This window comes from Talpa europaea (genome assembly GCF_964194135.1).
Source record: "Talpa europaea genome assembly, chromosome: 12".
Lineage (NCBI taxonomy): Eukaryota > Metazoa > Chordata > Mammalia > Eulipotyphla > Talpidae > Talpa > Talpa europaea.
The window spans coordinates 79,697,561-79,722,999 of NC_140079.1; the positions used below are offsets into that span (position 1 = coordinate 79,697,561).

General features: G+C 50.9%; 1 protein-coding gene across 17 annotated transcripts in view; it reads right to left on the reverse strand.

Annotated features, from left to right (window-relative positions):
* The window catches only part of CUX1 (cut like homeobox 1), a gene marked incomplete at both ends in the record, with an annotated part of 322,665 nt that overhangs the window by 51,202 nt on the left and 246,024 nt on the right, over positions 1-25,439 (reverse strand). For 4 of the 17 annotated variants that reach the window (XM_084251632.1, XM_084251634.1, XM_084251630.1 and 1 more), the window contains 4 exons: positions 10,227-10,323; positions 11,049-11,097; positions 14,280-14,338; positions 21,226-21,414. In XM_084251632.1, coding sequence (XP_084107758.1) covers positions 10,227-10,323; positions 11,049-11,097; positions 14,280-14,338; positions 21,226-21,414 — 394 coding nt within the window. Of the gene's footprint in view, positions 1-1,371; positions 1,429-1,929; positions 2,096-3,895; positions 4,726-5,914; positions 6,017-7,324; positions 7,391-8,531; positions 9,204-10,226; positions 10,324-11,048; positions 11,098-14,279; positions 14,339-21,225; positions 21,479-25,439 lie in introns of all 17 variants that reach the window. The other 13 variants (XM_084251633.1, XM_084251631.1, XM_084251637.1 and 10 more) reach the window with 8 other exon arrangements.

Consider the following 25,439-nt stretch of genomic DNA (forward strand, 5'->3'; position numbering starts at 1 on the left):
TTGATCTAAAAACCACCTGTCACATTCTGCCAAGTTCAGGCTGATTTTGATGGGGCAGCAAATGCTCTTGGAGCATTTAAGAGGCCAACTTTCCGTGAGTGAGAGGGCTAAGGCTCATTTTCCATGCAAACGTCCGCAAAACTCTAGCATAAACAACCGTGTCCATTATTTTCCCTAACGCATTCTGAATCCCAGCCAGTGCTGGGTAAGTTCTCTGGTACTTGTTAATTAAGTTGGCCAACCCAGAAGGAAGTACACCTGATCCTTCTTCAGATGGACAACCACTCCGTTTAGATGTTCAGCTAAGAAAACCAGAGGCTTAGGTAAGACACAGCCTTCCGTTCCCCATTTTAGTCAAAATCAAGATGGAACACCCAAAACACAAAAAAATCTCCACCGGGAACAGAGCTGCCACCAGGGCCCTGGCTGCATCTGCGCGTGGGTCTGTGTCTCTCGGCAGCGGTGCTGCCGCCGCCCAGCTGTTCCCCTCGCTGCACATGTTTCCCCTCATAAAACTTCCAGCAGGCTGGCGGGCTTCACGTTCCTCACTTAGCTTTGTTTGTGTTTTCAATGAATCAATGGGATATGGAGCCTAATCAACATGTTTAGAAAAATAAAGAGAGGAAAAAAGAGGAACAGCTTGTGATGCTGGCTGTCCCTGAAAGCGGGGCGAGACTGCCCTGCACCAGCGAGAGTGCGGTAAGGACAGGCGTGTGGGCCAGCCAGGTGGCCACGTCCAGGTGCCCAGGTGGGAGTCTGCACAGTACAGACCACCTCAAAGAGACCCTGGGGTGCTCAGACGTCGACGGGAAGCACCTGAACATCTTGGCTGAAACTCCGGGCCTGGTACTGCTGGCTCTCAGGCTGACTCCAAGCCTCAGTCTGAGCATCAGCATCTATGAATCCAGTCACACCCTGAATGGCACCCAGGGGCCCTCTGCCGTTCATCCTTCTTGCTGGATGGTGGGCTCAAGGGTCGCTTCCCCTTGCCACGATCCCATAGGAGCAGCAATGTGTGGCCTGCCTCGTCCTCTACTACTAGATACTGCACGGCCAGCCGAGCACAGAACCTGGCCTGACTCAGACTCTAGTTACCAGCTCTAATCACAGGGCTGCACTCCCAGAGGCCCACAGACTGAGGACAGAATGTGGTGAGGAGGAGTAGACGGTGAGGAACTATCCACCCAGTTGTCAGTCTCTGCTAGAAACTCTGGCCTGGAGGAATCCAGTTTGCCAACAGGATACTGGGGGTATAGCTCATCAGACTCAGAATGGGGGAATCCTTCAAGTCTCCCCACTACAGACCAGAGGACAGGAAAACAAAAGGCAAGAAAACACCCCATACAAAACCAACGGAACGGCGCTAGTTACCTGAGCTCACACAGCCCTGCTGCAGGGGGTCCTGTAGTGACGTCACAGAATGGAGGACTAAAGGAGAAAAAGGGTTCTAGTTACACAAAGAAACAACTCAGAGGGACTTTTAAAGTTTCCCAATGCACTAGTTACAGCACAGGGGGACAGGGCAAGGCTCTCAAGGCCAGGGGGTTCCCACTCCTCATCGGGAGGACTGAAAAGGGGTCTACATGGCGGGCCAAGAGCTGCTGTAGCAGGCTTGGACCCTGGGACGGGGGCAGGCAAGGCCACGGAGTTTTCAACTCTGTGTCTGCCGCAGATTTTCCTTCCTGACTCCTGGGTTTAGCTACTTGACTTTTACCTATATTTATGTATAAACAGCGTTTTTCTTAATTGATAACTCATTTTCTGCTGCTTATAAAATTAGCAAGGCACAATCTTCTCTCTCCTAAAAACCAGTCAGTGATGCAGTAGGAGACTGTCAAGCAAGGGGACAGTCCTCCCAGCATCAGTCAGTGGTTGCGGGCGTGGTCTGCAGCGCCTGCCTGCAGCCCACCAGGGCAAGCCTGCCCTTACCTGGCCCCTGCTGCTGCCCTTGGACAGGCAGGACTCCTTGGCCTAGCTCGCCGTTCAGCCAGAGCTGCATGCGGATGAAGGGTTCTCGGCCTTTCTGGGTCAGCTTGCTCCATGGCTTCGGCCGGGACAGCATGTCGCTGACACTGCCCTGGGACAGGCCCAGCACCTGAATGGCAACCAGAGACACAGGCATCAGTGCCCAGGTTTAGCATGAGGCCACGTGCAGAGATGGGTGAAGCAGGGAGCCCTGTGGGGTTGTGAGCAGATCCCATCCCCCACCGCCTGGTGGATAGCCACATCCACTGCTTGGGAAATAAGCTTTCCAAGATCAAAGGTGGGCTGACTTGGGTCCTGGCTTGGGCAGCCAGAGTTGAGGTCACAGCTTTTAGCTCCCTAGGAGTGGCGGGAGGGAAAGAGAGGGGAAGGCCTCAGGGCCTTGATCCCACCAAGGGTGCAGGGTCATTGTCCTGACAACCTGAGGATGAAGCATCAGAACCATCTTGCTCTTTGCCTGGTGGCGCCAGGAAAGGCTGAAGCGTGGGGCCAAGGACCCCTCGAGAGGCAGGAACAACGGATGCTAGCAGGATGTGGGAAGCCAGTCTCCTTTGCTGGCACTGGGCCAGGCTGGCATTTAGAAAGGTTTGCTCTCTCTGATCACATCCTGCTCAACAGGGGGTACCCAGAGGTGAGCTGTAGTGACAGGGGAGCCAGTCTGGGAGGAAAACTCACTGTAGACGATCGAGAAGTTGCACGCACATACCCGAGTTTTCTTATGCTCACATATGGCCATACATATGTATAGGCATAAACACCCCACACAGGACACAGATGCAGCCCAGAGATATTTAGGGGCTGCATTCGATCACTCTTTTGAAAAGTTCTCAAGTTCCAGAATAAACTGCACTCATGGGCCAAACAAGTTCAACACTATTAAGTCTCTGCTAAATTTAAGGCATGAGCACAAATGTCTATTTAAATGTTCTCAAATGATATTTTTACAACACTGAACTAGAAATTTCAAGGGATTTTAAATTCTCATCCTCATCTCTACTCACCCCCATCACCTTTTGCAAAATCAGGACAAAGAGTTCACAATCAGATATTGCAAGGGTTCATGGCATGGTACACTGTCAACACTGAAGGTAGGTCCTGGGGGAGGGGGCACGCAGGGCCCCATGGAGGCCAGTGCTGACTCAGTCACGTGCCCCACAGAGAGGCTGCCTTTTAAGGAGAGGGCCGCTTCTCATCATGCTTAGCCTGGGGTATTATTTTATCTTATACTGTACAGGCCTGGTAAGTCCCCATTGCCTAGAATCTCAGTTACCAAGAAGTGCCAAGTTTATTCAACAATCATGGCATTTTCACGAGGCAGGAAGGATTGAGTGGAGAGAGAGCTGTCAGGACCAGGTACTGTGTAGCCCTGCCTGTACCACCTCTAGCTGTGCATCCTCTGGCGAGTGGTTTCACCGCTGTGGTGGAACAATACCCAAATGCCTTCTGAATTACTGGAAAGGTATAATCCTACTTTATGTAGCTTTTCTATCGAATGTCTTTGGCTCTCTGTGCTGGCTGCCTCTCTAAGTGATCAGATCTATTTTGGGCACAAGCAGCCTGCAGAGGTGCCTCTGGGCTCCACTTGGCAGAGGAGGCAGGACTTGAGTTCAGTGACCTGCTGGCTTAGAGCATGGAGTTAATTTCCCTGAGCTTGGATTTTCCCATTGGTCATGCAGTGACTTTCTCATCACCTCATAGTGACCGAGGGGGTCTGAGAGGGCCTGGCTGGAACCTGGCTCACAGTGATGACACAGCAAATAGAATTCATTGGCCACCCTCTCCAGAATTTGGGAGTGGAGGCTCCATCATGCTCTGTGGCTAATTAAATGAGCGATGGTCATATTCTCCAGAGAGATGCTTAGTCCTGAGCAATGAAAGACATGGGGAAAGGTGAGCGCCAAGGATACCTCACCTTCTCTCCAAAGATCCTTTGACAGATGCCGTTCTTGGCCAGCTTCTCTTTCACCTGCCGGGTGAGCTCAATGGTGTCGACCTCCTGGTACATGTAGATCTCGTACTGCTCCGGGGTCAGTGGGGGGACGGAGGGCTTGGCGGGCTTGGACATGGGCACGATTGGGGAGGAAGGCAGAGGGCTGTTTTGGGGTGTCTCGCTGCGGCTGGCTCCAGTCAGGCTCAGCTCCGAGCTCTGGGAATATGGTGACTCGGCGCTGGGCCACTCTTTCCAGTACTCCGAAGAGGAGGGGCCCTGCAGCTGGCTGCGCTCTGCCCGAGCCTGGCTGCCGCCACCTTTCTCTTTCCCACCACTGGCTTCTTCCACCTTTGCATCTTCGGAGGACATGCCACCCTTCCTCTCCGGCTGGACTGTGCTCCACCAGTGGTCCTTCCACACGCCGCTGCGGCCGAGCTCGTTTTTCACGTGTCTCAGGACGCCCTGCGCGGGATCAGCCGCTACCTGGAGGTCCAGTCCTGGCGCGTCCTGGGACTCCTTTTTGAGGGCCGGGGGGTTTGGCAGAGTGGCAGCACTGGATTCAGGAGCGGAGGGGGGCTTCTTCAGGGAGATGGCAAGAGGAGAGTAACTGGACACCGACGACAGGGGCGAGGAGGACATTAACTTGGGGGTCAGGATGGCGATGTCAGTCTGGGACAGCGGCGTCTGTTTTAAGGCAGGGTCAAGGGCGGCCTGCTGGGCCTCCATCTCTCGGCGGGCTTGCTGCAGGATGGAGCGGATGGCGTCGTCTGAGTTGCCGCTGCCGGATGCTGAGGAAGGCTGGGCTGGCTCTGCTGCGGGGAGCAAACACATGGTGAGGCTGTGGCGGGGCTGCCCCTCCGCCAGGGAGCTTGCTTCTTTCACACCACTTCACTCTAACTTCACCTACCACAAAATGGGGATCGTTTGGGAGAACCGCACTGCTCTATTTTTCCAGCATTCTCCTGTCAGTGAGACATTCAAACCTTTTGTCTGGGAAGTGACAGCAAAGGACCAACACCACTGCTCTGTGACCTGATGGCTGCTGTCACACACCAGCTGAGAGGATTCACCACCACGAGTATGCTAAGGCCATGGACCTGGGAGAACATGCAGTGGCACGCTGTCCTGGAGTTCCGTTCCCCGATAATTTTTAAACTTAGTATATTTGGGTGCTCTAGTGCGAAATTCTAGTGGTTTTGTCAAATTTTAGAAGCACTGTTTCTGTTAGTGGCTGTGAGTCAGACCCCATAGAGCCTGACTCTCTTCTGGTAGATGGCTGTGGTCCAGCCCACTGGGGGGTGGGGGGAAGGAGGAGGAAGGAGAGTCATGAGGGGCAGGGGCAGGCCTGGCCCAGGGGCCCAAGGGAGTAACCAGGCCCAGGGTGGAGAGGCTTGCTGAGCAGCCCTGTGTGAGGCCCCAAGAGGAGACCTAGACCCTTGGCTTCCCCTCCAGCAGGCCTGGCTGCATTGACAGGGTGAAGCACCTCTCCATCAGAGCAGGAGTGGGGAAAAGGACATGTTCTCCTCCCAGACAGGGCAGCTTTCAGCAATCGCCGGGTGCCGAGGCAGACTGACTGCAGAGGCGGGTGAACACCAGCCATAGGCACTTCCTGCCTCGCTGGCGACTTTCACTCTGGGACCTGTGTTAGGAATTTCTTTTTCAGTACTATCTGGTCAAGTACGATAACATGTAAGTAACAAGAGCCTGCGCTGCATTTAAAAAAGGAAATGATACAAACTACTGGCTAAGTTAGTTCAGGCGCTTCGAGGCCCAGGCTTCTTTGGTCAGTCAATGCTAGGGAATGACATCATGAAAAGAATGGTGACTATTAACGAAATAATGTATCACAGAAAGCTGTCCCCCTCAGCACTTGCCTAAAAGCTTGAAAACATACATTCTACTGTTTTTGTTTTTAAAAAGGTAACGACTGCTGACTGGAACACTCATAATAATTCTTTTAATCACATATGGAAAACAGTGGAGAGGAAGTGGTGTCCGTACCAGTTTTCTGTACTTGCAGCTCCCTTTTGGCTTGTTCCAGGATGGACTTGATTGCTTCATCAGACCCGGTCTCGGAGGCTCGGATCCGGGTGGTGATATTACCTGTGGGGAGAAGCCACACCAATGACATCGAACCCCACACCTGGGACAAAACTCAGTGCTGCACGACGATGTCATTCTGAGTAAATAGCTCCCAAGTTGAGGCCATGACGGTAGCAGGCAGCGTGGCCTCCCACTGACTTGTACCTGCTGTGCGTGCAACTTCACAGCAGGTACCAGGGCCCTGGGCAGGAAGGGACTTCCTGCTGAACCCACCTGGCCTTAAACATTATCCAGCCAGGAGGACAAGCTCTCACATTTACCCAAGCTGTGCGTCACCCATGAGTGGGGACGAGGGAGAGCAAATTATTTCATCTTGTAGAAGAGAAAAAAAAAAAAAAAGACAACAAATTAACAGGCAATGCTTTTTTTGAGTTTTTAAAAAGCAACTCCAACAAGTGCTTTGGCTTGGGACTACTTTCAATGTTCTGCACATTTCTTTGAGGATGGTATCCCAAGTGAAAAATAAGAAAGGAGGGTCAAGGGTTGAGGCTGATTGTCTATCAATATTTGAATGTACAAAGTCAAGAGGTTGAAGGCTTAACAGTTTGGATCTACTATCACATACTGATTTTTTAAAATTTACGAACAAGGAGAGAAGCCTGCAGAAATGAAGGACAAGAATCCAGCCTTTGGGCCCATGGTGATGCTCTGCAGAGCAGCCACGTGGACAGACTGGAGCTAGTGTGGCCTGGGGGCTGGCCCCAGTTCTTTCTGGAAGCCATCCATTGTGTCTAGTTTTTCACAACCTTACTAAATAGGAACTGTCACGTTAAACCATTTTAACAAGCATACCACCGGGACAAAGCCCCATTAGAGCTGCAACTCCAAGGAGTGCAGTGGGGTCGGCTCACTAGGGCCCCTAGGAGAACCCCTGCCATGGGGAATGTGTCTGCTCCGGAACACCCTTAGCACAGTTCAGAGTTAAAGGACAGACAAGGAAGCAGCAGTATCTCATTTGACTTGGTCACCTGATTTTTCTCAGAGCAACAGTTGTTATAGTCTTTCACCTGCTTCTGAGAAGAGGGGAGAGGCGTGCTTTGGGCCTGACGGGGGTTGGGCTCGGCTTGGGGGCTGATGCGTGGTGGCACTGCCCTTGTCTCCTGTTCTGCGCTCAGTAGAGTGCAGGCAGCCCAGGAGGAGGGGCTGTGCATACTTGAACCCGTGCTTTGTTTTATACTTACTAGCTCTGTTTTTCCATCAGGTTCCAGGCCAGAATCACACTGCACAGTTTTAACCCAAATGCACAGCTAAGGACATGCTGCTTCCTAGGTTACTGACTGCAAAGAAAAGCACCTGCCTGCAACATACCTTCAGACCCATTTCTTCGTTTCGGTACTTCCTGAAATAGTCTGTTCAGGCTCTGGCCTGGATTCTCTGTTGAAAAACAAGTGTGGTAAGAACAAAACAATCAGGGGGATGGTGGTGTTGACGATATGGGCTGCGTGACATGAAATCTGAGCCGCCTGTCACTACAGAAAGGGCTCAGGGCTTCCTGTGCAACTCGGGAGCTACTAGAAACTTTGGAGAAGCCCTTCCCTGGCTGATGAGCCGCAGAAGCCATGGCTCTGCTGCAGAAGATCAGATTGACCTAGGTGGCGGCGATGGCATCAACACCATGAGGGTTGGATGGGGAAGTACTGCCGCCAAGCGAGTTGCCCACCAGCCCCCGGAACAAAGCTCACATTAATCATCCAAAGACAGTCAATTTCAGTTTACATCGCCATAAAAGGCTCCATGTTCTTTGTGCAAACTGACACTGTTCAAAACAATTCCCTTCTCTTGTTTGTTTGGAGTCTAAATTTCAGGGTGTCTCTCCACTGTGGCTGATAAGATTACCTCTCTCTCTCTCTCTCTCTCTCTGTCTCACTGTGGTTTAGTAGAATGATCCCCTGTGTTAAAGGGACGGAGTCCTTTCAACTATGGATGTGATTGACTTTTTATCTTTTATGGAGGGTGAGGTAGGAAGGGTGTTTTTATAAAACTTTTATGTATTTAACTTGAGGCAGGCCTGTTTTGCTGGTAGCACTAAGCAAATCACTAAGAGACTGTAAACATGGGGAGAGCTGACCATGGACACACCTCCTGCAGGGTGAGAAGAGGAGAGAATGCGTGGCTGATAATGGCTCCTCCCACAGAACCAACTCTGCATGAGGCTTGACCCCGGCGAAGCTGCTGCTACAAAGCTGGATGGCGGCCCGGAGCTCCTCCCCGCAAGGCCAGCACCCAAGGCCAATTGGCTCGCCAGACACTAAACACTTCGGAACGCCGTACATTTAACAAGATTCTATACTTAGGGCTGAAATGTTGAGTTCACTATATGCCAGTTGCCGAGGGAATTTCAGAGGCCAGCTTTCCCGAACCTAACAGTTTACAGTTGGCCCTGGAGCTCTGGAAATAGTGAAACTGAAGAGCATTTTACCTGATGTGATGCACAAATGTTTTGTTACACACAGACACACACATACAACTTTGTGACGGGCTCACACGGTGGCACCAACCCATGAAAGCCTCTCACCTCTTTGTCTGCCTTGGATGCTGCGGAGGGCCAAGATGTTCTGCTCGTCCGAGAGGAACTGCTTCATCTTGTGAAACGGCTCCTTGCCGCGCACGGTCAATTTATTCCAGGGCTTGGGTCGGGCCAGAATCTCGCTCACGGACCCTTGAGACAGTCCCAAGACATAATGTCCAAAAATGCGCTGTCCAATATTGTGCTTGATCAACTGCTCTTTCACCTGCCGGGCGATTTCTGCAGTGTCTATCTCCTCGCCCTCGGAGACACTCCCAGCACTTTCTGACTGGCTGGGAGACGGGGCCATGCCATTTACATCTGGGCTTTGTTGTAATGGACTTTGGGAAGATATGGAGTTTGTGCTGTATGGACCTGTTGAAAAAATCATGCTTGTGCTTCCTGCTTCCTGCATGGCCTTGGAGTAGAAGGACTGCATTAGCTGTCGTTGGAGGAGAGAGTTTAGTGCAAATTTTCCCGTAGAAGCCAGGGGTAGGCTGGGGCTTGCCAGGGATGAGCTGAAAAAGTCTTGAGTTAACCCCGCTGGTGAGAACTGGTGTGTACCGTTAGTATTGGAAGCCTGCTCCCCCGTGTTGCGGGGCAACTGAGAAGGAGGGGAGGCCGGCAAAGGTCCAGGACGCCGACTCTCAGGCTGGTCTTTCCCTTTTCTCCTGGCTGACCCTACAAGGAAGGGCAAACATAATGCATTATGGGGGATTCAAAAGGGAAAAAAAACCAAGACCAAAATGCAAAGTTTGCCCCACAAAAGGGAAAAAAAAAAGTGCAGATTTTACAAGGGCCAATGAGGTGTGTTGGTTTGTTTTTCAATTGAATTTTTAAATTAGCCAAACGAGGCCCCCCGAAACAAGCAACATGCATTTCATGTTTGCACCTTTCTTGTACGTTGCAGCCTGGAGAGTCCCCTCGACATAGATTCAAACTCCTAAGGTGACAAGGAGCCGGCACCACACACAGTACAGAGTTGACAGGTCGCGGGCCTTGGAGCGGCCTCTAGTATTCGAGCTATTACCAGAAGGGCTCCCCCTGAGGAGCAGCAAACACTGACATTCTGGGACCAACGGATTCTCTCACACCACTTGCTCTGAGACGAATGCACTGCACCGAGTCCACTCGATCGAAGCACGCACATTTTAAGAATGAAATATCATTGGAGCCCGAGACACTTTTAAACGGTTTACCAGCTGCCAAAACCAGAAGCAGTCAGTGACGCCACCATTTTGGGATGAGCAAAGAAAGGCTAAGGATGGGGGATGCGCTCCCAAGGAAAACCTGACAAAGGAAGAAAAGCTCCGCTGAGCCGGGAAGGGCAGGGCTAGCCCTCTAAGCAGCCCCCGGAAACACCACGAGCGAGGCCCCGTGCACTTCTGGCCTATGTGAAGCACCGCTAGGAAAAGCTCAGAAAAACCAACATCCTCCGTGTCCCTCCTGGGATCTCCGGCAACGCGTGCTCTAACTGACCTCCGCAGACGCTCTGCGGCCACACAGCTCATCTTGACCATGACCGTCTTTCACAGGGCGGGGGAGGGAGGGAGAGGAGCAGTGAGGAAGACGAGGAGGAGGAGACCGAACGCTCATTAGTCAAGGTTCTCGTCAACCAGTGATGTTCCCCGTCATGCATCGGCCCAGACTCACGGTTCACCTTCCTCTTGCGTGACCCCGGCACGCATCCCCCTGTCAACCTACCGCTCAGGTCGCTGTTGGAGATGCGCAGTGCGGCGTTCTCAGACTGCAGCGAGCGGTTCTTCTCCAGCAGCAGCACCTCCAGGGGCTTGGATGCGTCCTGGAAGGGGCAGAGCAGGGCTCACTGCGGGGGCAGCCACCCTCCCATGCCCTGGGGTCACTAGACCTCACTTGCAACCCCAACTCTCGGACTTCTGACCCACGTTATGAAAACCTGACTTTCCCGAGGAAGTTCAACACGTATGTGCATGGTGGACATTCAAGTTTCTGGCCAAGAGAATCCACTTTGACTAAAGTAGGTTTTCTTCTTTTAGACTCACATAGCTGCTGGGCAGTTAATTACTCTCTTCTGTCCCCAGATTCGAGCAGTCTGAACCTGTATCCCATCGGGCAACAAGACTGCCTACCCAGCCGCACACCTCTGTTGGAAGGTCATCATAAAGGTGACTTTCGGGCACCAGGAGCAAGGTTCCATTTGATGACTTAAATTTTAACTGGCCCTGGTGCTTCTCCACGTGAGGCCACAGATAATTGTAGTTTCTATGCCAGTCCTTGAGCACAACCTGAAATTCATTTTATTCATGTTCTTAGCACCTGCCCAAGTTAAACAAGTTACCAGTTTGGAAAACATTAACTTCTTTTTGAAAGGCCTCTTTTCAACTCAAGATAATGCGTCCTGACTTGGTGAAATGTTCTTAAGGAATTACTCATCAGCTGTATGTGTGAGGTCGAAAGAAACATTGAGATGGTGAAGCCGGTGAGTGGAAGAACGGGGGCCGGCAGCACTACTGTGGCTCACACTGGAAGCACAGCGAGACTGTGTACCTGAGTCCCAGCTCCCTCGGACGGTGTGAACTCCATGGATTTCAGAATGCTGTGGAGAGCAAGACAGAGAGGTTATTTCCTACTCATGCCTTTGATGGCAGCCACGCTAATGAGCATTAACATCATGGTTTCCTGCTCTCCAGGAACTGAGGAACTGACAACTTTAACAACTTCCCTGGCAGCAAAATAATCTGATAGTGTCTCTAGAATAACTATTCTACTAGCAGTTGGCCAGCAAAAGTTTCTTGCCCAGCATGTAAATCATCCCATATGGAATCACACCAGGTCTGTGGAGAGTATAATTTTAAAGTTTAACACAGACATAACTTTCTTGCAAGTGGAATGCATTTATAAAGCTTGAGGGTATGAAAAAACTGTAACAAGGAACGGAGAGAGGCCTGCTGGCACCTGGGGACGCAGGGGAATGGACAAAGAGCAAACTCCTGCAGTGGATGGCTCAAAAGCCAGCGAGCAGGGCTTCTGTGTGGCCCAGGCTGGGGATGCAGTGGCACAGCAGTATTTGTTTCCATTGTTCTATTTATCACTGAAATCACTTTAGTCTCTGAATAAATGAAAATCCAAAAGCAGAGTGCGCTCAGGAGCCTAAAACTGCTGTTTCTGGCTTCCCTTCTCGCTGTGGACCTATATGGGTGAACAGGCTGGTGGGTCCATGTGTGCTCCTCGTACAGGCAGGTGGAAGGGTGGTGGTGAGGCGGCTGCAAGCCCCAGGGCCAGGTTCCTGAGGTCCCCAGCATCCCAGAAGCTCTGACTTCAGTCTCTCTCCCAGTTGCATGTGAGTGTGGTGCCATGGAGAAAGCAGTATGTAAAACTGCCCAGGGCCCTGGGAGTCCACTCTACCATAGCAACCTTGCCGGTCCAGTAAGGAGCTGACATGTATCATGGTTGTGTCTTTATATCTCCCTGTTATGTAAACTAACACCACAGGAACAAAGAGGTGCTAATGGGATAAACTTAGCATTTTACTCCATAGCAAGCTACTGAGAGTAAGAACTCTGGGCTTCACTGGGCCAGCCAGGAGAGAGGGGATCTGGACAACTACCCTTTCTTGGTGGCTGTCACACTTTATGCGACCATGTATTTGTCTAAGAACTTCTTTAGGATCATCAGAGGGATCCTAAAGTGAGCCCACAACTTAATGGCTTCCCTTCTCACTGTGGACCTGGGAGAAGGGAGTCTGAAAACCATGTCTTTTCATTTATTCAGCAAGTGTTTACCACTGACTTAACGTGCCTGGCACTATGGAGTAAGCAGCAGCCTGTTCCTTACCCTCACCAGTTCCGCAGGCTGTTACAGATAGAAGACAAAATCCAAACAGCATAGGAAAGAGGGAACTGGTTGGGGTCCTGGTGGGAGAGATCTCACGAGGTTAGAGAGGGATTTGCTTCATGGGGTATGGGTGGGAAGGGACCCGAAGGAGCAGGGTGACTCACAGACCACCAAGGCGGGTATTGACCATTGGGGTGGTGTGTGTAGAGGGCACTTGGATCATTAGGAAGTGGGAGGCCAGAGACAAATTTTAATAGAAAAGCCACCAGAATGGGCTGTTCAGGCATGTAGGCTGTGGTGGAGCCCACGGGGTACAGATGAGTTGGCAGGGATATGGGTGATGAGGCGGCTTGGGGACACGGGGACTGCTGAATGGGAGGGAACAGACAAGGGCCTTATTATTGCAGGCTGGAGTCAAGTCTTGGTTCCAGGGATGGAGGTGAGCAGGGAGGAGGAGGTAAGGGACTGGCCTCAGTGTGGGGTGGCAGGGGGCCCAGGCAAAGGCCTTCATTTCTCTGACTCAACATGAGGAGAATCACATTTCCTTCTTTTGAGGGGGGAAGATGAGGGAAAGGAAGGGATGATTAAGACACGCTGAGGTGAACCAGGTAAAAAATATATGCCCCTAAGTTGGAAAAGGGATGAGGGAGTGCTGAAACATGGAGAGGTCTGGGGGTCATTGACAGAGGAGCTGGCAGTATCCATCTGCAGCCAGAGGGGTGAAGATAATGTGGTGGGCACAGGGTTTGAGTGCAGACACCTGCATACCCTCACCAGGGAAGCTGGAGGAGGCCAGCACCGATGGAAGGCCATGGGGAGCCGCAGCAAGGTTAAGTAAGCTCTTCCAACCGGCTTGTTTAGAAAAACCAAGGGAATGGGATTAACACTACAAAGAACAGCATGTTGAGTGGGTGTAGGCTTATTTTAAAAGGCGAAATTGAAAATGTCAGCAAGAGAGAAAGCTGACAAGAGTAGCAGGAAGGAGTCAAAGGAAAGGGACAGAAGGTCTGGATGGAGGGGTCAGCCTGGAGAGACAGAAGGGAGAAGCCGGGAGCAGGGGAGTGACCATGAGGCCCAGGAAAAAGCCACAGGGCACCTGGGCACCTGTCTCCTCAGACTGTCTTCTCTGTAAGGCGGAGCTCTGGGGTGGCTGCAAAGTGAGTCGGGGCTTAGCCGGGGGCAGAGGAGAACCACCAGGATGTGTGAGCTGACAAGCACAGTGGTGAGAATGCCCCTGCGGGCCCTGGTTTACACACTGCAGGGACTTTCTTCGCAGAGTAATAATCTGCATGGAGATGGGTTAAGCCCAGGGTGAGGCTCTGTAGGGCAAGGTAGGAAGAATGGAGGGGTGAGGGTGGGGTCTGCACGGTTGGGGGCTGCCATGAGCTCCAGGCAGGGGGAAGAGGTCATGAGTTTGGAGAGCACTGAACTTGAGGGACAGGTAGAGAACCAAGGTTTGGGCGCTTCAGGAGGGGAAAGGAGTCTGAGGCAGGAGGTTCAGGCTGGGGGAGGGGGCCTCCCAGCTGGAGAATGGAAGCATTAGAACCACTGATGAGCTTGGTGGGGAACTAGAGGTTGGGAGAAGAAAGTCTAAGGAGGCGTAAGGCCACATGCACTTTCATTTGGAAAACATCTCCCGGCTCTCCTGTTGAGGGAACTTATGCCTGAAAAACAAGCTCCTATTTTATGATTTCTGCACGATCATATGTAGATTTCCTCTGACTCTGAGCAGATCAGCGTACTTTAAGCACATAAAATTATATAACAAATTCAAAGAATTCAAGGAAGGGCTTGAATGCAAATGCCCACAGTGCTGGACAGCCCGGGATGCACACAAGGCCAAGGCCGAGGACCTGTGGCGGCCCCTCGCCAGCAGGGCGTCCTCCACAAAGATCTCCAGCAGCCCTGGCCACGTGAGGCCACAGCAGACACCTCCACACTTACTTTAGCTCTTTCTTCACCTCTTCATAGTCAGCCTGTCCTTTGAGTTTTTCTTCCAGTTGCTGAAAACAGAGGAGTTTCATTAGTGGCCAGGTCTGGAATAGATTAATAGATGGACTGAATGTCTCCCCAATGTCCTCCCCAATTCATGTTGATATCCTAACCCTCAAGGTGATGGTGTTAGGAGTTGGGGCCTTTGGGGGGTGATTAGGTTTTGAGGGTAGAGACTCTTGAGTGGGATTAATGTCATTTTATCAAAGAGGCTGCAAAGACCACCCTCTTCCCTTCCACCATGTGAGCTGGCTGCTGTGAACCAGGCAGTGGGTCCTCACCAGACACTGAATTTGCCAGCGCCTTGATCTTGGACTTCTGGCCTCCAGAACTGTGAGAAATAAACATTGCTTAAGTCACCCAGTCTGTGGTGTTCTGTTATGGGAGCCTGACGAGCTAAGACAGATTCACTCGCCACGTCCCCTGTACAGCATCCAGCCATCCCTGAGGGAACGTGGACGCCTAGGAGCTGGCAGCGTGCGTGAGAGAGCACCAGCCCTCAGACGGGCTCGCATGGCAGAGTCAGGTTGTGAAACAAAACTTAACGCAGAAGGTGAAAGCTTTACAGAACAGCACACAGAACAAGGAAAAGGCCGTTCTGCATGAACCACCATAAGTGGCAAATAGAACGATGAGCTCTCCTAGCATGTAAAAACCAGTGTCTGGCTCTTCACTAAGTTCATGGGCGAGTGGCCATGCAGCATCGGGTGTTGTCATTGCCTCTGGGCCCTGCTAACAGGAGACACCGGCCTTCGCGGTTGAGCATCTTTCTGCACCAGGGACACAGTGCTTATACTGTGTATCCCCAGCCACGGGGGCTTTGGGTGTGGAGGCTTGTTTAGCAGGTCTGTCAGTGATCTCCTGGCCGAGTCTTGTCTAAGTCCCTCCGGAAGGGTCCTCCCACGGCCCCTGGCCAGCAGGGCACCGCTGACTCCCAGGCCCTGGAACACTTTTGGAGGGAGGGTGAGGGGCTCTCTGAGCCACACAGCCTCACAGCAAGGCCGGGGGGGCGTGTTCCCCAGGCAGGGTGACACCCAAATGTGTTCTATTAGTCTATGAGACCCCAGGGCTTTGTGTGGTTGTTTTTGCCCAGACCTCTGTAGTATTTTCATTTTGAGACTAGCTTGCTGTTGTTGACCACCTCCCAAAGGGAGCTTATGGGGAAAATAAGGTAGATGAACATAAAACAGCCAGAAGGGGATGGTCCTGATGACGCAACTAGTGTCCTGACCTGAAGCAGAGCTCCAGCACCTCCCCATCTCCGGAGAGGTGTCCAGCAATCTCTCCAGGTTCTGCCTCACCAGCCAAGACAGATCGGTTTAAAGCAACTGGGAACATTCTAGAGTTGGGGAGAGATGCCTAGCAGCCTCAAGGCTCAACCGAATCCCACCTGCTGCTGTTTCAAGAATCCAGGAGTCTGTAAACCAAACTCACTTAGCCCATCTTTCCTATTGCCTGTGCTGATGGTGTCTTGTGTTTATTTTCTGTTGTCCAAGATTGCTCTGCCCTACTTCCTTTTGAAGAACCTCTCACCAACTTTATCTATTATAATGGTTCTCTCAGTCATAATTAAACGGGGAAGCAGGCACTCATTTTCCTACAAAAGAGTCTCAGAGGTGCTCACAAAGAGGGATTACTTCATTCTTCTCCCTAGTCACTAGAAGTACTAATGGGCCAGCCCTCCCTGACAAAGGATCATCAGGGCTGCTGGGATGCCAGGCAGCTTTCAGATGTGCAGCTCTGATGCCGAGTACGGAACACACAGAAAACTCGTCAAGTTCAGTGAACAGGAGAAATATAAGAAGGGCTCGAGAAGGAAAAGTTTGAACCTAGAACCTAGCCCGGCATTGAGCCAAGTCCAGTTCTGGTACTTTGGGCACATTAATAAGCTCATTTGTAAAATGAGAATATCAGCAACAACCCCAGAGGGCTGAATGACAGGGCACATGGCAAGACCCTGGTGCAGAGGTGGGTCCCGCAGGACTTTCGCGCAGGGCCATTATTGTTGCTGTGTCCACTATGGTCCCCCTGGGAGCTCGAACACTGTGACTCGCCCTGGTCAGAAGGTGTTAGGACTACAGTCTGTGTAATCTGGATGAGTTTTCACTGAGAACTAGCAGTATGGCCTGGCTGAGTGTGTCCTTGGGTCATGTGGGTCTCAGGCTTCTCATGTGAAAAATGGGAGACTAAGGATAAGGGTTTTCAAAACACCCTGGTGAGGAAATATGGGATGAGCAAGTGTAGCTGCTATCATAGGCCAGAAAGGTCCTCCTCAACATTTAGGCCACTGAGATACTACACATCGTGGGCAGCTATATGTGTGGTAAGCTGGGGACCATCTGCAAGGGAAAGATCTAGATTTACCACCCAGTGACTTTCCAAGAGATTTTACTGTTGAGTCCCACAGATAATTAGCTTCCTAGAGCACTTGCAGTAATACCACTGGTTTATAACGATTCTGTAGGAACCGACTTGTGACCTCCTGACCTGCCTCAATCCCAAAGTGGCCTGGAGGGCTGCAGCTTGGAGCCCCTTGGTGTCTTCCCCTGGAGCCTCTCACTGCCACTGGGCAGATTCCACTCTGCTTCCCACGGCTGGGGCCGCATTTACCCTTCTTTCTCCCCATGGAAGGCTCAAGGAGGCTCGTCCTCTGGCCCCTCTGTTCTCTGGATTTTGATCTTAGTGCTTGTGTACACCATCCGGGTTAAGTCTTCCTACATGGAGGGCAGGTGCAGGATGGACAGGCATGGGCCTTGACCAGTCTTGTTTCCTGTCCTGACGCCCTGAAGGACACAGCATGTTCCATATTGGCTCAAAAGGACCTATCAGAACCTCAGGAGGTGGGGTGAGAAGTGCAGAAGGTTTGGAAGGCACGTGCAGTTTGGAAAAAATCTTCCAGGTGATTCTAATACACCTGCCCACCCACCCAGCGGGAAGTACTGATCTTTAAAGCATCTTTAGAAAATATAATTTCTCCCTATGGGAGATTGGCATTCTTTTAGCTAGCCTTTCTTATAAATACCCATTTTAAATTGAAGCTATTGGTAGCATTCTTTTCTGTGCTATAGTGAGTGTAACGCAGGTGACTGCCTAATTATACTGCCTCTGCATTGAAGTGTTCCAACAGAAGACCACAGAATAGAGAGTTATCAAAAATAGCAGCCTTGTAATGGCAGTCGGGTTATTTCATTAATTACGAATACAGAATTATCCTTTACAAGTGGCACTGTGCTTGAGTACTTGTCAGATTAGGCAGGAAGAAACATCTCCCACTCCTGTGTCTGTTTCGATGTCTATTTAAAGGTTAGAGGCTGTACATGGATAGTGATACATTTATGGTGAATTTGGTTTGAAAAAGCAGAATGTGGGGGAAGAAAGGCTGATGACCATCCAACTAACTGTCAATTCATCCTCACAGAACTACAATCAAACGTCTAAGTGAAGGGAAGAAATATTAGTTTCAGAAAGATGGAGAGTATCAAGGTGCTGGAGAAAGCAAAACAACTAATCCCAAATAAATTCTATTAAGCCTCGAAAATCTTAAGATTCTGCCCGTTATGCCTTTTGTCCTTGCGAGCCTACCCCCACTCCTATCAGTGACTGTCATGAAGTACATGAGCATCTAATCAACCAAAGACCATGGCCAATGTTCATGGCAAAGCTACCCATAACTCCAAGAAGCTGAGAGATGGTGGGGGCTGCAGAATCCTCTGACAGGGATTCCAATTCCATCTAGACCAGGAGGTGCCAGGATCCCAAGAGTTAAACAACATGGTCCCAGGGGAAAAGACTGAGGCAGGGGTATGGGGAGGGGCGGTGTTGGGGGGGGGGGTTTGAGGAGCAAGGGGAAAGCCCCACTGAAAGTCTGGTGAGACTCCTTGCTGGCACCGCTAGGTGAGACCCCTGTTGCCAAAGCATCAGGTTGCCAATTTGATAGGTCTCATTCATAAAATATCTTTCTATAATTATAGCACTGCTTAGCTCAGATTTGAGACTATAAATTATACACTTTAGGAAAAAAAAAAAAGCCCTGGAAAGGTATCTCATTCAATTAACCTTATTCCTTGGGGTGAGGTGGGGGGAGATACACTCTTTTGGGGAGGGCTCTGCCTTTTGTGTGTGGCTTCGGTACTGGGGAGACTGTCACTCCTGGCGGCAAGGGGTTAAGATAATTAAAATCAGAGAAGTCTTGTTACTAGAGGATATGTTTTGATTATTAGATCAGATGAAGATAAGGGAGCAATAATTTTGGAAGAAGTATTGCCGAATTGTTTCATTAACTGCAGAGTATTAAAGAATTCCCCCAAGATACGGATAAAGAACATTAATTTGTGAAACTGCGTTTCATTTTTTGTGAAGGCAAACATTAAAACCTTAACTGATTTAGAAGAAATTGCTCTATAATAAAAATTGTAAGGTCTATAGCCTGCCTCTCATGTAGTCAACTGCAGACTGTATCCGAGTCGTACCCTTTAACTGCAACAAAGGAGAGAAAGGGAAATTATCTAATAATAATGCCACTGCCAGGGTCAGAAATGACTATAACACAGGAAAATTAGATTTAATCTAGAAATAAAAAATGAGTACTGGCACTCACTGACTGGGCAAGCTGATGAGCGAGTTAAGAGACCCTGGAGAAATCAATGCACGGCTGCTGACCGCAGGCCCTGGTCTCTATCACGTCCCCACAGCTGGCAGGACCATCTCCTCAGGGGACCCAGGTACCCATGGTTTCTCCAACAAGGGATGAGAGCCACCCCAGTGAGGCAAAGGGCAAACCAGCAGGGGAGAGGTGGGTGCCTGGGTGTCAGCGAGCAACAAGAGGACAGACCTGCGGGAAACTTAGTTCTGGATAAGAAACGTGGTTGGGGCGAGGAGAAATAACTGACTTCAAAACATCAAAACAAGTCTAACTACAAGTCTAATTGCTTTATATAAGTTCTCTCTACATTTTTTATAACTAACTTTGATCCACAGTCTTGAGTGTGCAGTGACTGTGCTGGGGAGGCCGACGCTCACCCACTCGTGTTCCCCACACCGGACCTGAGCCCGAGCTGAGTGGGCTGGAGGCCTGAGGGAGAATCTGCTCTGGGAATTGGGGCCCGCTGGTCCTGTCTCTTCACTATCAAATGAGGTACCTCTGAGGACAGCCTTTGGGCTTCGACATGCTACGAATCTCGGGTCCCAGGACTATCTTCAAATTACCCTAATTTCAACAGACCGGAAAACGTTAAATAAAGTATAATTAAAAATATAGAATGAAAATGGCTCTCGGTTCTGAGTAAGGGATACAAATTCATGAGAAAGCTCAAGAAGGTCTAGCTTTGCTGTGCTCCTGCTCATGCTCCCTGGGAAGTGACAGACCAAGCTTGGGGGGCTGTGCTGAAGCAACACAGGCTTGAGGGGCAAACCCTGAGGCTCAGGAACCCAACCCAGACTTGCCCTCGGCGGGCTTCTAGGCTCTCATTTCGTTTCCTCCAGGGTCAGGGAGCACAGGCAGGGGAGGCCTGACGGCAGTCCACACACACAGTCTGTGGCCCTGACGGACGCTGCACACCCCACACAGACCCCCAGCTCCCGCATTGTGGGGTGGGGAGGCAGCCTTGCGGGTGGGCACTGAAGGTGGGTGTTTCTACCAGGGGCAACAACAGAAACTGTGTCTTAAGAAGGAAGCGCCCTCCAGTTAAGAGCTGATGGCAGGGTTCAAAGGTTGTCAACCAGCCTCGGCTCAGGGACTCACTTCTGGTGAGCTCAGAAGTTCAAGGTTGCCATTATTTGCTGTAAGTTCCCAACAAGGTACTCTCCCAAACATAGCTGAGGGAGTTTCTGAATGATGCGCCTAGGGGAACTTTGGGCTGTATTATATTGTTCTCATTGGAGAGAAAAAGTTTTGTGGATAGTCGGAGCTCAGACTAAGAAATCCAAGTAGCCATTTCTGCTATTAAAGAAGGAAATAAATGAGATACACTGGTGCAGCAACCAAGGCAGTGCAAATAAGGCAGATACTGATATAAGCTGCCTTTTAGGCGAGTGTTCCACATACCAGGAGCAGAAGAGACCCACTGAGGAGCACAGGGTGCCAGAGCATCAAGCCAGATGACCCCAGACTCCTTGCAAGTCGTGTTATAGAGGCTCCATAAAGGGGAAGTGCCATTCTTCCTGCCTCCATTTACATGCAACCACCTTGGACTGTAAGTCCCAGTATTCCATGAACTGGACTTCTTGAACGGGGAAGCTGGTGGAGCTGAGTGGGCAGGTGAACCTATATAACAAGGAAAGTAAGGGGACCCCCTCTCTCTTTTGCTTCTGTGCCTTCGAACATCACCCAGAGACTTGGAGACATGTGGAGGAAAACAGGTATAGAGCTACTTGGAATAGACACGTGTGAGAGACATGCGGGGAGGCCATCTTTGGCAGAGACAAAGGCAGCCCTTATCTTGATTTATATTTTGATTTTGAATTTCAAGTGTCTCCTTCTGTCCCAGCTCTCTGGGACCTGCCTAACCTCTTGCTTATGGTTCTCTGCCAGAAGGTACCTTAGACATGTGGCAAGCTTTTGGGCCTCAGTGGCCCTGCTTCGGGCTGATCCTGTTTGGCTGGGTATTTGCCCATGAGAGTATTGGGTAATTTCTAGAGTTTCACTGGGAAACTACTATTAGGAATATCCTTTAGTTTTTCTCTCTATGCACACTGATTCTATTAAAGATCTCTCACACTAAGAGTCTGCTTCCTTTGCCTTTGTGCCATGGATGGCCAGACCCCTTTCAGAGCGTGTGCCCCCTTAACAGTCTGGTGTCCCTGGGTGCTCCTCGGTCACGAGCTGAGAGTGTGGGTAGGTGTGTGTCTGTGTGTACGTGTGTGCATCCAGCCCTCCCTCCCTCAGCTGCCGGCCCCTTACTTTGAGCGTGCTATTCTTGGCACTCAGTTGCTGCTCGAGCTGGGAGATCTGGCTGGCCGAGTTCTCGCGCAGTTTGGTGAGGCTGGCCTGGAGTCTCTGCACGTCCTCCACCAGTTGGGCGATCTCCCGCTCTTTGGCTGCCAACTCAACTTCCAGGCTGGAGCGGGTCAGCACCTCTATGGCCTGTTCCTGGGAAGGAGAGAGGAAATGACAAACTGCACTGGCTTCAGGCAGGTGCTTGGAGTTAGCTGTGCTGGAAACTGAGGCAAAGCCCACGCAGATGGAAAGACATAGATGGTACCTCAAGGTGGACAGGGCCTGCCCACAGTCCTCCCCACACAGCCTTCTCTGTCTAAGTGGTCGATATTTATTGAATGTCAACCATGTTCTAGGCAAACAGAACAGAAGGCCAGACGTCCTTGTCCTCACTACCAGTCTAGTGGGTGGGATGGTGCAGGGCCGGACATGAGCGTTACATTTATTAGTAGGATGAAGTGTGTTGGATGGTGGGAAGTAACATAGGAAAACTGAAGCAGGGAAAGGGCACGGGGTCAGGTTTGGGAGGAGTCACTGTGTTTTTTAAGATGGTCAGGAAAAGCCTCATTGAGATGGTGTCATTTGAGCAAAGACCTGAAGGAGAAAGAGCTTGCTGATAGTGGGAGTTCCAGGCAGGGACACCACATGGAAAGGTTCTGCAGAGGGCACCGGGGATGTTCCCAAGCATTTGGATTTTCCACTATAACATGGGATTCAAAGTCCTACTGGTTTGCTACTAAGTGATCAAGATGCTGAGATACTGTTTGATCAAATGTTTCTCAATGTGGAAGATGCACATTTGCTTAAAACTCTTAAACTTACTTTTATACTTACTTTTCCCCTCCCCAAATTTGCTCACACAAAATATGCAAAATAGGGAAAAGGTATGGAGAAAAAGAAGAAAAAGTTAAATTCGTAATTCCACTTCCTAAGGATTAAGGTAGTACCTTTTTTCAAGTTTTAAAGTTAATTATGGCACCTGCAGGATTCTGGAAACTTTTCTGTGGGTGGATGCACTTCTGGGCATGACTAATGGGGAGGGAAGGAGGGCTTGGGTGAGACCTGGGGCAGCTCATACTCCACATTTGTAGAATGTCAGCATCTTCCCAGTCACCCCTTCACCCCCAGGTGGACAGCTGCCCATCTTGATCTTGCCTATACTGGGGCGGGGGTGAAGGGTGGCGGCTGAGCTCCACTTGGTTGGTTCAGCCATGCCATTCCATGAGCTTGTCATGGGGTGTTCATATTTGGGTACAGCCAGTCACCCAGGGAATAGCTTTGCATGTCTCGTCTCCCTCCTGGGAAGATAATGTTTCTTCGACTTGTAGAATATTTTTTTTTTAAAGATTTATTTATTTATACAAGAACTGGGGTACAGGCCAGATGTGCGGGAGGGTGAGAGGATTCACCAGAGATAGAGCAGGGAACAGAACAGGCAGACTGACTGAAATACACTGCTGAGGGGAGCAGAGGGCGAGACAGGAGAGGTCTGGCATGCCATGTGGGTTGCTCCGCAGCTGGCGGGGATCGAACCGGCACTGCAGAGGCTATGGACAGCTTCACAGCGCTGTGCTCAACTGCCTGCGCTACCCGAGAGGCCCCTGACTTGTCTAATATGTAAAATACTTTCCTTTAACCTGGTGTGCATGGCCCTGGGGCCCCGGAAGCATCCTCCCTCTGGCTCATTTAAAAGGCATGTGCTGTCCGGACAGTGCTGCTCCAAGTGTGCCCTGCCCGCTGGGGCCAATCCTCCCACCAGTGCCGCACGCAGCATGACAAGCGCAGAAGCCGAGAGCGCCTAGGAACTTTTATAGCAGTTCCACATGGCTGTCCTATTTTTATTGTCTTTTACAAAACTATCAGCTTGCAACAGATTGGAAATTTAAAAATCAAAACAAAACTGCCCTTCCCACAGAGAGTGGGAAGCATCGTCCTAGACACACTGGCCGGGACCAAGGTCAGGAGCCTGGGAGCCTAGGACAAGTCCTCCCTGCAGGGTTGGGTTATCATGAAGGGCTGAAGGTGCTCTCAGAGGGAAGAGGGCTGCAATTCACGGTGGGAACATCACAGGTGGGCACTGAGGTTGGAAGGGGCGGGGCGCAGGGCATGAAGCAGGATAGATGCTGAGAGGCCAGCCTGAAAAGGAGTGAGTGTGTTAGTGCCTGATGGGTGAACACTTGGCAGGGTGGCCAGACTTGTGGAGGCGCAAGGGAGGGGACACGACAGAGTGACAGATAACTGGGGAGGTTGGTCGCACGGCCGGTCTACATCAAGCCATGTTACCTAATTTAACTCATTTCAGCCTTCTTCCGACCTGAGGGATGTGAGCCATAAAACCTGTTCTAAGTGCTCTTAAGGAAAGAGTGTAAAAGCCGCCAAAGGTGATTTGCAGTTTTAAACGGGCAAGCGCAAGTTAACCTGCTAGGGGTAAGTGGCTCAAATATTATGTATAAAAACAGCAGGCCTCAGTGCTGAGTCTGGACACAGGATGAGGACCCAGCACTAGGCTGTCCTCAGAAGGCCTTCCTGCCCAATGGCAGGGGCTCAGTCTGGTCTGTCCACAGCTGACTATGTGACTGTGGGCACATTAATTCTCAGGAACCTGGGCCATAGATTGCTCATTCACAACATTACGAAAAGCATTTGTGTCTTGCATAAATTAAATGAGATGAGTAAGATAATATACCCAAAGGCAGTAAGGCCTTGGAAATAAGATCGAGGACTTGAAACCCAAACACACTCACTTTCATTTTAAACATGAGGGCATCATGGTTGTTCCATCATGAAGACAACCCGGGAAAGACACATGGACTAGGGCCGGGAAACGACTGAGGGGCAGAAGACAGAGGGCGAGGCCAGTGGAGACTCTGGCACAGCCCAGAAAGGAAAGTGCCCAACAGGCGGACATGGTGCTGGGAGGAGACACACTTTTGAAACCACAGGGAGCTGGCTGTCAGGCCATCGGGATGCCGGCTTGTGAGCCCGTCCACGAGAGGTGAAGCACATGATGAGGGGAATTGGATTCAGAGGACCAGGCCTTAACTCAAGCACACAAATCACTGGGGGGCTTTAGAAAATACATAGGTTCTGGGCTCTCCCAGGAGACTGTGGTTTCAGGGGTTCCTGGGGTAGGACCCAGGGACTCCCTGTGATCCTGATAGGGTTCAGGGTCATGACTCTGGCTTGGATGAGCCTCTGAAGGAGTGAAACTGACTTCTCCAAGTCTGACAGCAAGTCCTGTGGGCACCAGAACTCTGGGGCCTGCGAGTTGTGTCTTGCATAAATTAATGTCCCCATAGGGACAGTGTCACCCAGAATTCCAGGCTTCCAAGTCCTATAAGGGAATGCTACCTTCATGGGCGCTGAGGCTTTGAGGGGTAGGGGGGTGGCGATGGCTCAGGAGCCAAGAGGAGAGATGAGAATGCTCTGGAGAGTTTCAGCATGTGAAAAAGTGGAAGGGCTCCTGATGATGCCGGGGCTTAGCGTCAAAACAGAAGTCACCCATGTAGAGTCCCGTTCCACTCTGTTTGAACCTGTTCACCTCCTCTCACACCGCTCCCCAAACCTACTTGTGTGAAACATCACAGGTTGTGTATCTGCTGGGTCCTCCTACCGCACCTAGTTCAGCTAAATAATGATCTATAATGGTGCAGCCCCTAAATGCACATGAAGCAGGGAGCAAAGAGCAGACTCTGGAGTAGGACGGCCTGGAAGCGAATCCCAGCCTGAGTATTTTCTAGCTATATGACCCAGGCAATTTACTTAACCCCTCCAAGTCTCAGTTTCTTTATCTGTAACATGATGACAATAAAACCTTCCTCTGAGGATGGCAGGGTCCCGAGGCAGAGACAAGATAGGCACGCAAGGCCCCAGCACAGCCCCACACACAGGCAGGAGCTCACCAAGCGCTTGACTAGGACCAGCGATTCTGCTAAGACACCCAACACACTGGTTTTGGCTTTTGCTAAATCTATAGACTCTACTGTTTCTCTGCCGAGTTCTGCCAGCCAAGCCCAACAGACATTTCCCCGCTGGCCCAGTTTCCTATGTTTGCTCCCCGACTGGCTGGGGCTGGAGCTGGAGCTGGAGCTGGAGGCTGAGCCGCCTGCCTATGTGGGAATGCATGCCCGGGGAGCCCTGGCAGGGCTGCTCGGGGAAGAGGGAGCTGGTGCCATGTA